This window comes from Anolis carolinensis, chromosome 5, assembly GCF_035594765.1.
Source record: "Anolis carolinensis isolate JA03-04 chromosome 5, rAnoCar3.1.pri, whole genome shotgun sequence".
NCBI classification, from domain to species: Eukaryota; Metazoa; Chordata; class Lepidosauria; order Squamata; family Dactyloidae; genus Anolis; species Anolis carolinensis.
This window is the reverse complement of record NC_085845.1, coordinates 95,201,078-95,218,383: the sequence shown is the minus strand read 5'-3', so window position 1 is coordinate 95,218,383 and position 17,306 is coordinate 95,201,078. Positions and strand designations below refer to the sequence as shown.

Here is a 17,306-nt window from a genome sequence, read left to right as displayed (position 1 = left end):
GAAATGGTGGAAGTGTTTGATTTTTGAAACCCTCCAAAACAAAATCTCAGGAATATATCATACATACAATTGCAATCCTAAAGTTCATGAGATACCTAAAACAAATGGTGAATTTTCCTCAGTGCTTACATGGCAAAGAACATTTTACAAACTGCAAATGTAAATGTCAATTAACAGGTACACAGTCGATTGAAATTTCTGACATTTAGTACCACATACCATATATGCTCGAGTATAAGCCAACCCGAATATAAGCTGAGGCACCTAATTTTACCACAAAAAAACCTGGAAAAACATTGACTCCAGTATAAGCCAAGGGTGGTAAATTTCAGAAATAAAAATAGATACCAATAAAATTACATTAATTGAGGCATCAGTAGGTTAAATGTTTTTGAATATTTACATCAAGCTCAAATTTAAGATAAGACTGTCCAACTCTGATCACATCATTATTCTCATCTTCTTCAATGTAAATGTGCTTATGTATCCTTTTAATGATAGTCTCCAGTTTTTAACATTGTATGCTTCATGGTGATTTTAATGATTGTTTTTTTTTACTGATGTTGATGTTTTTATTGGGTTAATTGTGTTTTTGCTTTGTTATTGATATTTGATTGTTGTATCGGGCAAGGCCCCATGTAAGCCGCCCTGAGTCCCTTCGGGGAGATGGGGCGGGGTATAAAAATAAAGTTATTATTATTATTATTATTATTATTATTATTATTATTATTATTATTATTAATAATAATTGAGTAAAATAATACATGTAATAATAATAATAAAAATTGAGTAAAATAATAAATGTAACAATAATAATAAGATCGGAGTGAAATAATAAATGTATTATTAATAATAACAATAAAATAGAGTAAAATAAATGTAATAGTAGCAACAATAATAGAGAAAAATAATAAATGTAATAATACCAATAATAATAGAGAAAAATAATAAATGTACCATATATTCTCGAGTATAAGCTGACCCAAATATAAGCCAACCAGGACCCTCAACCGAGTATAAGCTGAGGGGGGCCTTTTCAGTCTTAAAAAAGGGGCTGAAAAACTATGCTTATACTCGAGCATATACAGTATATATACACACACACACATATATCATCCATACATAATGGCGTAGAGTGACTAAAAATACATTGGCAGAAAGAAGAGCAAGATTATAATAAATGTTGTACAATTAGGTTACCTTTGTATACTTTATGTAAATTTTACATATGTATAAAACCTTTTAAGTGCTTTTATGGGGACTTTCAAGGTAAAAAACAAAGGTTCAGTGAAACAGAGTCCTACCACGGAAGCAGCTGGAGCATCCAGAGTCCAATCTTCCAGATTTGAAACAAGGAGCAAAGTTCCAGAATGCAAAACCCAGCCCAGCAAGGCTTCCAGGTGCATAATATTAAGCAGAGAACAAACCCACTTTTGGATCCAGGTGATACTTATTGGCAGAAAACTCCAAAGCTTGGCTGTTGATCATTAGGACATCAAGAACATCTCTGCTCTCTTCCTTGCTACTGAGACTACATCTACATTATCAATTGATGCGGTTTGGCCACCACTTCAGTGCTATGGGATCTTGGAGTTCTAGTTTTACAAGTTTTCTGTTTTTTGGTGCCTTTCTGAACAACATCTCTGAAGATTTCATAACATTAAATTGATGGGTTTTCCGGGCTGCATGGCCATGTTCCAGAAGCATTCTCTCCTGACATTTCACTCACATCTATGGCAGGCATCCTCAGAGATTGTGAGGTCTGTTGGAAACTAGGCAAGTAGGGTTATACCATATATACTCAAGTATAAGCCGACCTGAATATAATAATAAATAGGGTAAAATAATAAATGCAATAATAATAATAAGATCAGAGTGAAATAATAAATGTATTAATAATAATAAAAAGAGTAAAATAAATGTAATAGCAGCAAAAATAATAGAGAAAAATAATAAATGTACCATATATTCTTGAGTATAAGCTGATCCAAATATAAGCCAACCAGAACCCTTACCTGAGTATAAGCCCAAGGGGGCTTTTTCAGTCTTAAAAAAGGGCTGAAAAACTAGGCTTATACTCAAGTAAATACAAGTATTTATGAGTGTCCTATAATTCCTAGCATCCATAGCAACTTGGAATATGCCATGAAGTAGCAAATCAAGACCAATGAAAATGTGAGAAGAAAGCAAGATGCTCTACTTCAAAAAGTCTGAGAAAATAATTTTCTCCATTAACTTTATTCTGTATCTTGGGTAGTATAATTCATCTACCCAAACTGATGTGTGTGTATAGTAGAAAGCTAAACATAATATTATTCTAAACCAGAGCACTAAGAAAACCCTACCATCATGTATATTTGCTTTTGAGGTGGCAAGCATTGGTATATCGTAATTTGTAAACACATGTTGCATTTAGAATTGTGTTTACATTATGTAGACAATGAAGGAAATACTTAAATGTCAGCTTTTGTATTAGAGTAGAATCTATGATTTCAGATAAAATAATAATGTGCATCAAGCAGAGTTTAATAAAATATCCTTTAATTCATGATGAACTAAGTTTCAAATATACTGCAACACATATTGAACTAGATACATATGAAGTCCCCACATTGTAGCAAAACTATGGAATCTTTGGAGAGAAGCCAGGAGAAATCATATCCTATTCAGTAGGGAATATCTGAATTGTTACTAAAGGGTTGCAATTCGTTTTTCTCTCTCTGGAGGGTATGGTATGCCTCAGCATTTCTATTGCACTACAAATTATACTACAAATAATGCAAATTATGTTCTTAAGTTTTTTATGTGGGGAGTTAAATAGAGCTCCATTTGTCCACAAATGTTATTTCCCACTGCACATTAAGAAATTCTATTTATCTATATATATAAAAGAGTGATGGCATCACGGCGACCCACAAAACAACAAAACTACAGAACCCCCAACCTCAAAATTTGACAACACAACCCATCATCCATGGCTCTAGGTTGATACAACAAAAAGAAAAGAAAAATAAAGTCCTAATTAGAGAGAGAGGAATAATTGCTTTTATCCAATTGCTGCCAGTTAGAAGGCTAAGCTCCTCCAACTTGGTCTCCTAGCAACCCAATAAAAATAATTAAAAACACTAAAAAATAATTAAAAACACTAAAAAATTAATACAATAAAATACTATAATAACAGAAAATAACTAAAAATAATACAAGAAAATAATAAAATATAATAAAAAGATAACTTACAATAAAATTTATTAAAAAAATACAAATAACGTCAAATAAAAATTACACAATTTTTAACCAATACCACCACCACTTTGCCACAGCAATGCGTGGCCGGGCACAGCTAGTTATATCTAAAATTCCTTCTTCAAATAACAATAGAAACAAAGTAACGAGGGAATAATCTTGAATTAAAGATTTTCATCAAAAATGAGCTACTTACACTGTAAAACCAGTAACAGGTTATATGGGAATTCTCCAAATGCCGAGGCATTCTACTGTATTTTAATTGATTAATATTTTCAGTTGGCATGTTCCTTATGATGGTAGATTACAACTGGAGAAGTTCCAAAGCATTTTGTTTTCTTCCTAAATTATTCTGAATCATCTCCTACACATAGATCATGTGGATCCTATCAGGAAGTTGCTTATGACAGCTATTTGTCACTGAGAACATTAGCTAAGGCCACAAACTGGTATTTCTGACAAAGTCATTGAGCTGCATGTTTGAAGAGGCTGACACTGTCTTTCAGGCATTAGCTACCATAATTCCTTACCAATGTGTATGCTGCTTGTGGCCAATAAGAACCCAACAATACCTAGAGGCCCACATGTTTCAAATCCCCATTAAAATGCATGTGCAAAGGCAAAGAAGTTTTATGATGTAGACATACTTGCACCTATAAGACTCTCCAAAATCAGGAACTTCTTCCAAACTTCGTTTGAACATAAGAGTTCGTGCATATGCATGTTTCTCAATATCCGCTTTAATTAGTAGTTAACTGTGGACACATAGGCTAAGTCCAGTTGCTACTGGATGGGCTTTACATAGGTTAAGAATTACCCTTAAAAACCTAAATTGATATTATCAGGGGCCTATTCACACTACACAATTACAGCATGATGAATTCACTTCAATTGCCATGGCTGCATCCTGTGGATTTTGAGGATATGTAGTATAGTAAGGCAGTAGAATTATCTGGACTAGAATTCAAAATATCTCTCCTATATTAATAAGTGAACCTATTTATGGAATTGTGGAATTCAGCAGTACTAGGATATTAATTTTCAGAACCATTACAGTAATGTGTTTAAACGGCTTGGGAAACTATGAAATATTTAAACAAATTTAGCCCATATAACCATATTAAATTAGTTTTCTTATGTTAAAAAAATATTGATTTTTCCAATATTAAAATTTTGTACAATTGGGCAAAGTTTCTTAAGAACAAACTGAAATAGAATTTGCAATTATGGCTAATTTCTACTATTTATTAAGTCATTGAGATTTTTTTATCATGTCAGAAGCGACTTGAGAACATACTGAAAGTCGCTCCTGGGGTGAGAGAATTGGCCATCTACAGAAATGTTGCCCAGGGGATGCCCGAATATGTTCCCATTCTGCTAGGAGGCTTCTCCCATGTCCCTACAAGCTAGAGCTGACAGACGGGAACTCACCCTGTCTTGTGGATTCAAACCGGCAACCTTCAGGTCATCAATCCAACCTTGTGCCACCAGTTCAGCTTTCAATACCAGACTCAGAAATTGAAATTGGGCTTGGAAACAAATAGGGAGCTAAGGTATATTGTGTAAATTTGTTATTGCCCTCTCCTGTCCCACAGTATTCTGTGTCCTGAAGCATGTTCAACTGAAGTTTCTGAATGTTTTGTTTAAATGGGGTTGTGGCTGTAACTGAAAAACAAACTCTCTGAAATGTCATCAAAAATGATCAGTTATGTGCTCAGCTAGCAACTTTCATTTCTTTTGAGTCAATAATTTCAGAGGAGGAGATCTCTTGTTTTAATCTAACTTCATATTATGCAACACTAAAAGAAGAATTAAGCCACACTGAAAAAAAGGACCAAGCCACACTAGGATTCGGAGCAATGGGTTCAAATTACAGGAAAGGAGATTCCAATTGAACATTAGGAAGAACTTCCTGACCGGAAGAGTTGTTCAATAGTAGAAGTCTCTGCCTCTGAGTGTTGTGGAAGCTCCTTTCTTGGAGGCTTTTAAACAGAGGCTGGATGGCCATCTGTAAGGGGTACTTCAATTGTGCTTTTCCTGCATTGCAGGGGATTGGACTAGATGGCCCATGTGGTCTCTTCCAACTCTATGATTCTATGATTCTTTACTCTCCAGGTGCAGCATGGGAAATCGGAGCCAAAAGACTAAAAGTCAGGAGTTTTCCCACTGCACAGGGACATTCCAAGCTCATTGCTCTAAAGCAACTTGTAACTATCACCACCAAAAATATTACCCTTTAATTTTCTGGAACAGAAGATATTCAGTATTATATAAAATAATACCACTGATAGTAGGGAGAAATTCTACTGGAGCCTCCGGTGGCCTAGGGGATAAAAGCCTTGTGACTTGAAGGTTGGGTTGCTGACCTGAAGGCTGCCAGGTTCGAATCCCATGGATGAGAGTGTGGATGAGCTCCCTCTATCAGCTCCAGCTCCATGTGGGGACATGAGAGAAGCCTCCCACAAGGATGGTAAAACATCAAAAAACATCTGGGTGTCCCCTGGGCAACGTCCTTGCAGACGGCCAATTCTCTCACTCCAGAAGCAACCCCGGTTGTTCCTGACATGAAAAAAAATCACATTAGACAGTAGTATCATTTACATGTTTCAGGATGGGGGGAAGTATCCCATACCCACTTATAACAAACAGTTTCCCCTTATCTATATTGCAATGGTTCTTCTTAAAGGCCTGTCAGGAGCACAGATACAGTACGGTTCCTTTGCAGCATAGAAAAGCTACTGGAAAGACAACGTTGTTTCTATCATTACAGGACATTCAAGCAAAATCTACACTCTGGGGCATTTAAGTAGCTTTGGATCTCACCTACATATTTTTAAAAAATTAATTCTTATTTACATATTTTCATGACCCAATAAATTTATTCATCTTTAAGACACCACAAATACTGTCATTTGCGACACAAAACACTAAATGCCACTCTTTTGGACTGTGGGGAATTTCACTCAAGCACAATCCTAAATACGTACAGAAATGCTATTGTGATCAATGAGGTTTATGCCACTAATGAGGTTTATGGCCTTTATCAGATATTCTTAAAACGGCTTGCTCTTAGTCTGCTATTAAAAGGCTCCTTGGAAAGCATTTGTATGGCAACTTATTGTAAACGTATTGCTGAACAGGTAGATTTGTGCAGGCTCCAGATCATTACTATATAAGTCTGATCTGACACAAAGCATATAGAAGCGTTGAAGGGTCTACCTGCTGCCTAGCAACAATCTCACATTTCCTTAACCCCAGGTGTACTTCAAAGGACATGAGTTTTAAAAGGCATCTGTCACAGTTCACTTACAAAAAGACTATGATTATCTTGTTCTCATTTCCATCTGGTCTTTAAGATTCCAAAAAAGGACAAAACTGACCACAGTGGTTTACAGAGGGTTCTTAAAAATCATTTTAAAATGTTGCTCAAAATAACGCAGGCATAAAACAAAACAAAAGTTAATCTAACTGAAGAATTCTTAATCTCAAAGAATTCTTAATACATAAAAAATCTTACAAATGGCAAAGGTGCACTGCTTATTGAGTTATCAATAGTTATCAATATACAGCATGACATGCATATCCTGGACTTTACATAGCTGCATAAAACCACAGATAATAGCACATTCTATTTTCTTCAATGGGATGGATGACATGAGTACTGAGAAGAGGATACAGCTTGTACAGGAGGCCCTAAGACAGTGGATCTCAACCTTCCTAATGCTATAAACCCTTAATACAGTTCCTCATGTTGTGGTGACCCTCAACCTTACAATTATTTTCATTGCTACTTCATAACTGTAATTTTGCTACTGTTATGAATCGTAATGTAAATATCTGATATGCAAGATATATTTTCATTCACTGGACCAAATTTGGCACTAATACTCAATGCACCCAAATTTGAATACTGGTAGGATTGGCGGCGGCGGGGGTGTGTGTGTGTGTGTGTGTGTGATTTTGTAGTTGCTGGGATTTATAGTTCACCTACATTCAAAGAGCATTCTGAACTACACCAATGATGGAACTGAACCAAACTTGGCACACAGAACTCCAATGACCAACAGAAAATACTGGAAGGGTTTGCTGGGTGTTGACCTTGAGTTTTGGAGTTGTAGTTCCGAGAGCGTGATGGACTCAAACAATGATGGTTTGGGACCAAACTTGGCACAAATACTCAATATGCCCAAATTTGAACACTGGTGGAGTGTGGGGAAAATAGACCTTGAGATTTGGGAGTTGTAGTTGCTGGGATTTATAGGTCACCTACAATCAAAGAACTCATTGAACCCCACCAATGATAGAAATGGGCCAGTCTTCCCACAGAGAACCCCCATTACCAACAGAAAATACTGGTCTTTGGCAACTCCTCTGACACCCGCCTTGCGTCCCCCCCCAGGGGTCCCGACCCCCAGGTTGAGAAATGCTGCCCTAAGGGAAGAAGTGAAACTAGTTCCACAAATACATGGGGAACACCAGTTTTTTTTTAGTTTTAAGCTAGTGTGGTCACTGATAAATTAAATTAATTAATGGATTTTAAAACCATTGTTCCTTTTAATTTTGTATCCCCTAATTTATTCTGTCTCAGTTACTATTTAATACTAATTCGTTTTTCTTTCTTCCTTTCTATGAATAATTTCATTGAAGGGCAATATACGTGCATTTGAAATAAATATCCAAAACAGGTGATATAGCATTTCTCTCATGAAGTAGAGTTTCAGTTATCCAACATAAATGGGCCAGCAGAATGCTGAATAAGTGAATATGTTGGATAATAAGGAGAGATTAAGAAGAAGCCTATTAAAAATTATGATTTTACAAATTAAGCACCAAAACATCATGTTATACAACAAATTTTACAGAAAAGGTAGTTCAATAGGCAGTAATGCTACGTAGTAATTACTGTATTTATGAATTTATCACGATGTATTGAAAATATTGGCTACAAAAATGCATTGGATAATCCAGAACCTTGGGTAAACGAATGTTGGATAAGTGAGACTCTACTGTATTTGACATGTAAAATGAAAAAAACACAGTGTAGCTTCCCAAATGTAACATGTCTGTTAAGGGTCAGTGATACTGTTAAATTTGTAAAATAGACACATCACAAGAATAATAAATGGGGCTGTGGTGACACAGTATTTAAACCACTGAGCTGCTGAACTTGCTGATCAGAAGGTTGGCGGTTTGAATCTGTGGGGCGGGGTGAGCTCCCACTGTTAGCCCCAGATTCTGCCAACCTACCGGTAGCAATTAGAAAACATGCACATGTGAACAGATCAATAGATATTTTCCCAGCCCTCCATGTAGTCATGCTGGTCACATTACCTAGGAGGTGTCTATGGACAATGCTGGCTCTTCAGCTTAGAAATGGAGATGAGCACCAACCCCTAGAATTGGCCACGACAAGACTTAATGTAATGGGGAAACCTTTACCTTTAACTTATTATAAAGTATCATGGAAAAACACACATGTCAACTCCAATTATAGCTGTCAGCAGGGGAAATAGCACTTAACAGGCAAGAGAAAATGGAGTAAGAAATACTCATAGAATTCTGTAGGATATAGTGTTCTGATATAGTGCTAGAATTTGAAGTCAACTGGTTGGAAATTCAACATGTGGGAAACTAAGATAAGCACTTCTTGAACTGTCATACAACCAGTATTCAAGTATGGAAGCCTAAAAAGGTAAAGGTAAAGGTTTCCCCTGACATTAAGTTCAGTCGTGATCGACTCTGGGGGTTGGTGCTCATCTCCATTTCTAAGCCAAAGAGCCAGCGTTGTTCATAGACATCTCCAGGTCATGTGGCCGGCATGACTGCATGGAGCGCCGTTACCTTCCCGCCAGAGCAGTACCTATTAATCTACTCACATTTGCATGTTTTTGAACTGCTAGGTTGGCAGGAGCTGGGGCTAACAGCGGGCGCTCATTCCGCTCCCGGGATTTAAACCTGGCACCTTTCGATCCACAAGTTCAGCAGCTCAGCGCTTTAACACACTGTGCCATCAGGGGCCCCATGGAAGCCTACCACCACATTATACAGATATTGCCTCTAACTTGGATGGTTTTTTTTAAAAGGAATTATAAATTCATGGATGGCAAAGCTATCAATAGCTATGGAGTACCAAAACTCAATAGCAATAGCATTTCTACACTACTGGTGGGTTTCCCTAGGCATTGTGTTGGCCATGATGAAAAACTGTTTTGGACTAAATAGACCCCTGATCTGATTAAGCCTTGCTTGTATTAGATGAAATACAGTGCAGGAATATTGCAGACATAAAAATGGCAGTCTACCAATAGAATTGACATTGGTTCAAGGATCTGTAGCTTTAAAAAGTAGTCTGAATATTACTTGGCATAGTAATATTCTCTGGCACTAAACTGTTACATTAGGATAACTAGTTGCCTGCACAGCAATTTGGAAACGGTTGGAAGGGGAAGACACAGGAAGTCTGGCAATGACTCAAGGAATAATTTAAAAAGATAAATTATTTCAAATTGCTATGTCTACATAAAATAATTTTAGGGTACATTTAAACCTATTTAGAAAGCATTGACGATAACTCATGTATTTCCTTCTTCCGCAATTGGTCCCAGAGCAAATCAAACCCCAACACTCACGAGAAGGCAAAAAGACCAAACTGAGGCTATTGCATTGTGGGCAGATCATGACATGATATGACTCATTACAAAAGATAATATTGAACAAGATGAAGGCAGTAGGAAGAGAGAAAGGCAGCATTACAGATGGATAGAGTTAATAAAAGAAGCCACAGCCTTTAGTTGGCAGGACCTGAGCAAGGTTGTATGTGACAGCATGTTTTGGAGGTGTTTAATTCAAAAGATTACCATCATTTAAAGCTGAATAGATGGTAATTATCTACTACAACAAAACAGGTATAGTGGCATAGATAAGAATGGGGGGCAGACATATGACTTCAGTAAAATATGTATATGACAGTGATCATTTTGGAACTATTTTACACTTTTGGTAGCAATGTGAGTTAGTCATTGACTTTTGCAAGTCGTGAGGCAAGGGGGAGTTAAACAGCTATTACGTATTATGTCATAACATACTGAGGAATCTGTTGCATGCTAATTTTTAGACTACAGCTGCCATCATTCCTAATTAAGGACCTTGTTTCCTACAAATAATTCAGGGATGGACGTGTGCAGCATTCTAGAGACTGTTGGATTTCAAATACCTGCATTACACAGTACTAACCAGGGATGTTGGGAGATGTAGTCCAACAACATCTGATGAAACGTATAATATGTAGCACTGACCTGGATCCAGCATGAAAAATTTGTCAAATGCAGATAGAGATTCTCGTTATGATTCTCACCTTTGATCAAAATACTCTAGCACAAACCCTAACCTATCTCTGTAATTTCTATCTTTCCTTCATTTCAAATAAAGCAGAAAAGAGGAATACTGTCTCAAAAGAAGACTAGTAACTTCAGACCTGCCTTACTTCATTTTTAAAGACTTGCAATAATATCAAGATGAAAGCTGAACTCAATGATGCTTAATACTGTCCATACTCAAAGGAACAGCTTTCGAATTATTGTTCCAAGGCAAAGTTAGGATTTTTTGTTTCTGAAAAAGAGCTACATGTATATGTTTCTAACATATACCCAGTTTTCACATACTTCAATCATTTGTTTATATATTTTTAAAATTATAGATGGTTTTGAATGGTGAGGAGGTCATAAGGAAGAGGGAGCAGGCTTGTTTTCTGCTGCCCTGGAGACTAGAGCTCCTTCAACACTGCTATATAATCCAGATTATCAAAGCAGATAATCCACATTGTCTGCTTTGAACTGGATTACATGAGTCTACATTGCCATATAATCTGGTTCAAAGCAGATAATCTGGATTTTATATGGCAGTGTAAAAGGGGCCTTGGACTCAATGAAGCAACAGGTTCAAATGACAGGAAAGGAGATTTCCCCCTGAACATTAGGTAGAACTTCTGGGCTATAAGAGCGGTTCAAAAGTGGAACTCACTGCCTCGGAATCTGGTGGAGGCTCCTTCTGTGGAGGCTTTTAAACAGAGGCTGGATGGCCATCTGTCAGGAGTGCTTTGATTGTGCTTTTCCTTCATGGCAGGGGACTGGAGTAGATGGGCCATATGGTCTCTTCCAACATTTTTATTTTATTATTCTATAAAAAATCTTCAGAAAAATGGGATTCAATAAAATAGACTTCAGAAATTAACAAGAAATGTGTTATTAACTACAGACACCACCTAATGGGCATCCATAACAGCATCACTAAAAAAGTATGGCCTAGTTTGATGTCCCTTTAATTTTTCAGAGTATGACTGAATACACTACAAAATCTTCAAATCCATGCAAACAGAAATCACGGTAGGTCACATCCCTATCAAAAAGGGACCACCTGTACCATGTGTGGAAAGTCTACAACATCCCCTTGGACCTTCTGGAAATCTAACATTAGAACACAATCATAGCCACACTGCTATATAATCAATTTTAATTCAACCTATCAGACGCCTCCACCCTTTTATCATTTTACTCGAACAAAATTTGATTTCCATAAATGTAATTGACATTTTTCTTGGATAGTTTCAAAGCGGGGAAAAGCAGTGACACGATGCAAAAAGATGCACAGCTGAACCAAGAAGAAAGACATACAGGCAGTTGCTGAGTTACAAACATCTGACTCACAAATGACTCTGAGTTAAGAATGGAGGTGGGACAACAGGAAGCGAGATAAACCTATCCCTCTGAAGGGAAATCCCCTCCTGGAGTAGTTATTATCATGGGGGAAAGGTGTCTCCAATGAAGCTTTCTTGCCAATCCTTGTTTTCAACGTGAGCTACAATGTTCAAAATCCAATTGTCACAGGGATGGAAATTGAGGTAACACCTTCTGAACACGCACACAGACAGAAAAACAAACACCACAGGGGTGGCAACCCTTTCTTATGCTATCCAAATCACACACACACATACAAACATTCTTAAGTTAAATAGGTTTGTTCTTAATTAAATTTGTATGTAATTTGGAACAAGTACTTTTAGTGTAGCTCCAGCCACACACACACACACACATCATAGAATCACAGAGTTGGATGAGACCACATGTCATTTAGCCCAATCCCCTGCCATGCAGGAACAGCACAATCAAAGTACCCCTGACAGATGGCCGTCCAGCCTCTGTTTAAAAGCTTCCAAGGAAAGTGCTACCACCACACTCTGTGGCAGAGAGTTCCACTGCTGAATAGTTCTTACAGTCAGGAAGTTCTTCCTAATGTTCAGGTGGAATCTCCTTTCCTGTAGTTTGAAGCCATTGCTCCGAGTCCTAGTTTCCAGGGCAGCAGAAACCAAGCCTGCTCCTTCTTCCTTATGACACCCTTTCACATATTTATACATGGTTATCATGTCTCCTCTCAACCCTCTCTTTTTCAGGCTAAACATACCCAGCTCTTTAAGACGCTCCTCATAGGGCATGGTCTCCAGACCTTTGATCATTTTAGTCACCCTCTTCTGGACACCTTCCAGCTTGTCAATATCTCTTTTGAACTGTGGTGCCCAGAATTGGACACAAGATTACAGGTGAGGTCTAACCAAAGCTGAATAGAGAGGCACCATGACTTCCCTCAATCTAGGCCCCTTCCCCACAGCTGAATAAAATCCCACATGCTCTGATTTGAACTGGAATAAATGGCAGTGTGGACTCAGATATCCAAGTTCAAAGCAAATATTGTGAAATTTTCTGCCTCAATATTTTGTGTTATATAGCTATGTGGAAGGAGCCCTAGATACTATATTCCTTTTGATGCAGCCCAAAATCTCATTGGCTTTTTAAGCTGCTGCATCACATTGTTGGCTTATGTTCAACTTGTTATCCATGAAGATTTCAACATCTTTTTCACATGTATATGGCTGGAGTTACACTTTAAAAAAGTACTTGTTCCGACTTACATACACATTCAACTTAAGAACAAACCGACAGAACCTATCTTGTGTTGCTGTGAATTTTCTGGGCTGTATAGCCATGTTCGAGAAGCATTTTCCCCTGACGTTTCGCCCACATCTATGGCAGGCATCCTCAGAGGTTCTGAGGTCTGTTGGAAACTAGGCAAGTGGGGTTTATATATCTGTCCAGAGTGGGAGAAATGTCCCTGCCATAGTTGTGGGCGAAACATTAGGAGAGAATGCTTCTGAAACATGGCCATATAGCCCAGAAAACTCACAATAACCTAGTGATTCTGTCGGTTTGTTCTTAAGTTGAATGTGTATGTAAGTTAGAAGAAGTACTTTTTAAAAGTGTAATATATATGTGAAAAAGATCTTGGAGTCTTCATGGACAGCAAGTTGAACATAAGCCAACAATGTGATGCAGCAGCTTAAAAAGCCAATGGGATTTTGAGCTGCATCAAATGGAATATTGTGAAAAGAAAAAATTCACAGCAACCCAGTGATTACAGCCATGAAAGCCTTCAACAACACATCTTCAAGAACCTATCTTGCTCATAACTTGGGGACTGCCTGCACAGTCTCCTCCTGGCCAAACCATCTCAGGGCCCTTCCACACACCCATTTTTGGGTTTTAAATCTAATTTTGTCCGACTCTGAGGGTTGGTGCTCATCTCCATTTCTAAGCCAAAGAGCTGGCGTTGTCCATAGACACCTCCAAGGTCATGTGGCCGGCATGACAGCATGGAGCGCCGTTACCTCCCCGCCAGAGCGGTACCTATCTATCTACTCACATTTGCATGTTTTCAAACTGCTAGGTTGGCAGAAGCTGGAGCTGACAGCGGAAGCTTACTCCGCTCCCCGGATTCAAACTGCCGACCTTTTGGTCAACAAGTTCAGCAGCTCAGCTCTTTAACACACTGCGCCATTGGGGGCTTCCCCATAGACCCATATAAACAAGAATATCCACAATATCAGCTTTGAACTGGATTATCTGAGTCCACATTGCCATATAATCCAGTTGAATGTGGACTTTATACAGCTGTGTGGAAGGGCCAACAAGAATCTGCAATCCTTACAGCTGCTCTCCATGGAGACTGCCTTCAGGAAGGAAGGCGAGCTATTTCAGCACCATGGACAGGGGAATGCTGCGCTCCTTATACAGTAGAGTCTTACTTATTTATTATTATTTATTTCCAATATTTATATCCCGCCCTTCTCACCCGAAGGGACTCAGGGTGGCTTACAACACTGGCACAATTAGATGCCTATACAAAATCATCAACATAAACGGGCCAGCAGAATGTTGGATAAGCAAATATGTTGGATAATAAGGAGGGGTTAAGGAAAAGCCTATGAAACATCAAATTACATTATGATTTTACAAATTAAGCACCAAAACATCATGTTTTACAACAAATTTGACAGAAAAAAGCCAATGGGATTCTGGCCTGCATCAATAGGGGAATAGCGTCTAGATCCAGGGAAGTTATGCTCCCCCTCTATTCTGCCTTGGTCAGACCACACCTGGAATACTGTGTCCAATTTTGGGCACCACAGTTGAAGGGAGATGTTGACAAGCTGGAAAGCGTCCAGAGGAGGGCGACTAAAATGATTAAGGGTCTGGAGAACAAGCCCTATGAGGAGCGGCTTAAAGAGCTGGGCATGTTTAGCCTGCAGAAGAGAAGGCTGAGAGGAGACATGATAGCCATGTACAAATACGTGAAGGGAAGTCATAGGGAAGAGGGAGCAAGCTTGTTTTCTGCTGCCCTGCAGACTAGGACACGGAACAATGGCTTCAAACTACAGGAAAGGAGATTCCACCTGAACATCAGGAAGAACTTCCTCACTGTGAGAGCTGTTCGACAGTGGAACTCTCTCCCCAGGGCCGTGGTGGAGGCTCCTTCTTTGGAGGCTTTTAAGCAGAGGCTGGATGGCCATCTGTCGGGGGTGCTTTGAATGCGATTTCCTGCTTCTTAGCAGGGGGTTGGACTAGATGGCCCATGTGGTCTCTTCCAACTCTACTATTCTATGATTCTATGAAAAAGCCGTTCAATACACAGCAATGTTATGTAGTAATTACTGTATTTACGAATTTAGCACCAAAACATCACAGTGTATTGAAAAGATTGACTACAAAAACATTGACTACTAAAAGGCAGACTACGTTGGATAATCCAGAACGTTTGATAAGTGAATGTTGGATAAGTGAGACTCCACTGTAGCTGCTCTCCATAGAGACTGCTTTCAGGAAGGCAGGCGAGGTATTTCAGCACCATGGACAGGGTAAAGCAGCCATCCTTATAGCTGCTCTCCATAGAGAGTGCCTTCAGGAAAGAAGGCGAGCCATTTCAGCACCATGGACAGGGGGAAGTTACAATCCTTATAGCGGCTCTCCATAGAGTGCCTTCAGGAAGGCAGGCGAGCCATTTCAGCACCATGGACAGGGGAACGTGGGCCTGATGCACCTTATGATCACCAGGCTCAAGAGGCAGTCAGCATTCAAGTGCTTCTCCTGGCAGAAGAAGAGGAGTCAGGGAAAAAGGAAAGACCCTTCTATACTGTCATATTAAATCCATATTATCTGTTTTGAATTGGATTATATGGCAGTGTAGAAGGGGCCGAAGACAGACCAGGGAAGACGCTCTTCCTGCCGGCGCCTCCCCACGCATCCCACTCAAGACTGCTCCACTGTAATTAATGATCCTGGTTTGGTTTCCTGCATATTCGGGAGTAGGAAGGGCAGAGGATGAGGGCGATCAGCGGCGAAAAAAAGAAGAGCAGATGGCTCTCTAAGCCCAACCCTGAGACCTTCAAGGAGGGCTTCCAATAGAGGAAGCAGCACAAGCTACAGAAAAAATAGGAAGGCTTCCATTTTAGCTCCATCCCTTTAAGGTGGGGTTACAGAGCACTCCCGCAGGAGCCAGATACGGAAAACGAGCCGGATCGACGCCGGGAAGGGGTTAAAAGGTGGGGGCGAGAAAGGGGGAAGAGGAGAGCCCTACGGAGGGGGATTCGAGGCAGTGCCGGCTCAGGAGAGGGCAGACCGGCCTCAGGCCGCATTGCTTGCAGCTCCTCTCTCCCACTCCCGCCCTCTCTCCCACTCCCACTCCCTCCCCATCGGACAGGTTTACTGCGTGCCTTGGAGAAGGAGGAGGAGGCGGCTGGGCTGCGAGGTTCCCTTTGGGCTGCCCCTGCTGCGCCCTTGACATGACAGCGGCGATCTGCCTCCGCTCCTCTTCGCTCAGCTGGCTCAGATCCGCCTCCACGCCGCCCGGGATCGAAGACGGGGCCCCCTCCGCCGCCGCCGCCACACCTTCGGGCAGCCCTTCGCCTCCTTCCAGGCTGGCCTCGTTGCCCATGGCTGCCAAATAGGCTTCCTGCTGGCGAGTGAGTCCTCCTTCTCAGGGTTTCCCTTCTCCCTGCTTCTCCTGGAGGCGATGGGCTGCTGCTAGTCCTCTTTCTCCTCCATGGCTGGGAAGGTAACCCCGCCGCCGCCGCTCTTGCCGCTCCTGCTGCTCCAGAGGCAGGCGAGGAAAAGGACCCCTGCGCGCCCCCGCCTTTGCCTCCAGAGCGCATGCTCTTTGCACAAGACGGGTGATTTCCTCTCCTCCCCCTTTTACACACGCATCTCCCCCACCCTGCGCCCTTAAAGGAGCCGCTGGCCCCACTGTCAGGCCCGAAACACTAGAGAAATCAGCCATCGCAGAGCACTTGATGAACCAACCTGGACACAGTATATTATTTGAGAATACAGAAATGTGTCAGGACCCAGGCTGCAGAGCACCAATAACCTTACACAGAGGCCAGAATCGATCTAATATCTTTATTAAAGAAATATATAAAATCAATAAAAACAAGTGAAGAATATAGTTCAGAAGCAGACCTTTCAGGTAAGGTCAAATATAGTCCAGAAATGTATTGTCCAATATAAGATATTAGAGTTCAAAGTTTTAATCCACTTGACCGAAACACACACTTTGCCAAGCAATAGTGTGGGGAAATAACAGAGTCCTTAAAGTCCAATGGAGCTTGACAACAAGGCTGGAATAAACTTGATTCTCGACTAGATCCTTGACTGGAGGCAAGATGAACATGAAGCATGAAA

General features: G+C 40.0%; 1 protein-coding gene across 6 annotated transcripts in view; it reads right to left on the bottom strand.

Annotated features, from left to right (window-relative positions):
* pclo (piccolo presynaptic cytomatrix protein) overlaps positions 1-16,779 on the bottom strand; it is a 301,666-nt gene extending 284,887 nt beyond the window's left edge. For 5 of the 6 annotated variants that reach the window (XM_008111438.3, XM_016993943.2, XM_016993944.2 and 2 more), the window contains exon 1: positions 16,340-16,778. In XM_008111438.3, coding sequence (XP_008109645.2) covers positions 16,340-16,560 — 221 coding nt within the window. In that variant the 5' untranslated portion in view covers positions 16,561-16,778. Of the gene's footprint in view, positions 1-16,339 lie in introns of all 6 variants that reach the window. The other variant, XM_016993946.2, reaches the window with a different exon arrangement.
* Between the last annotated feature and the right edge of the window lie 527 nt (positions 16,780-17,306).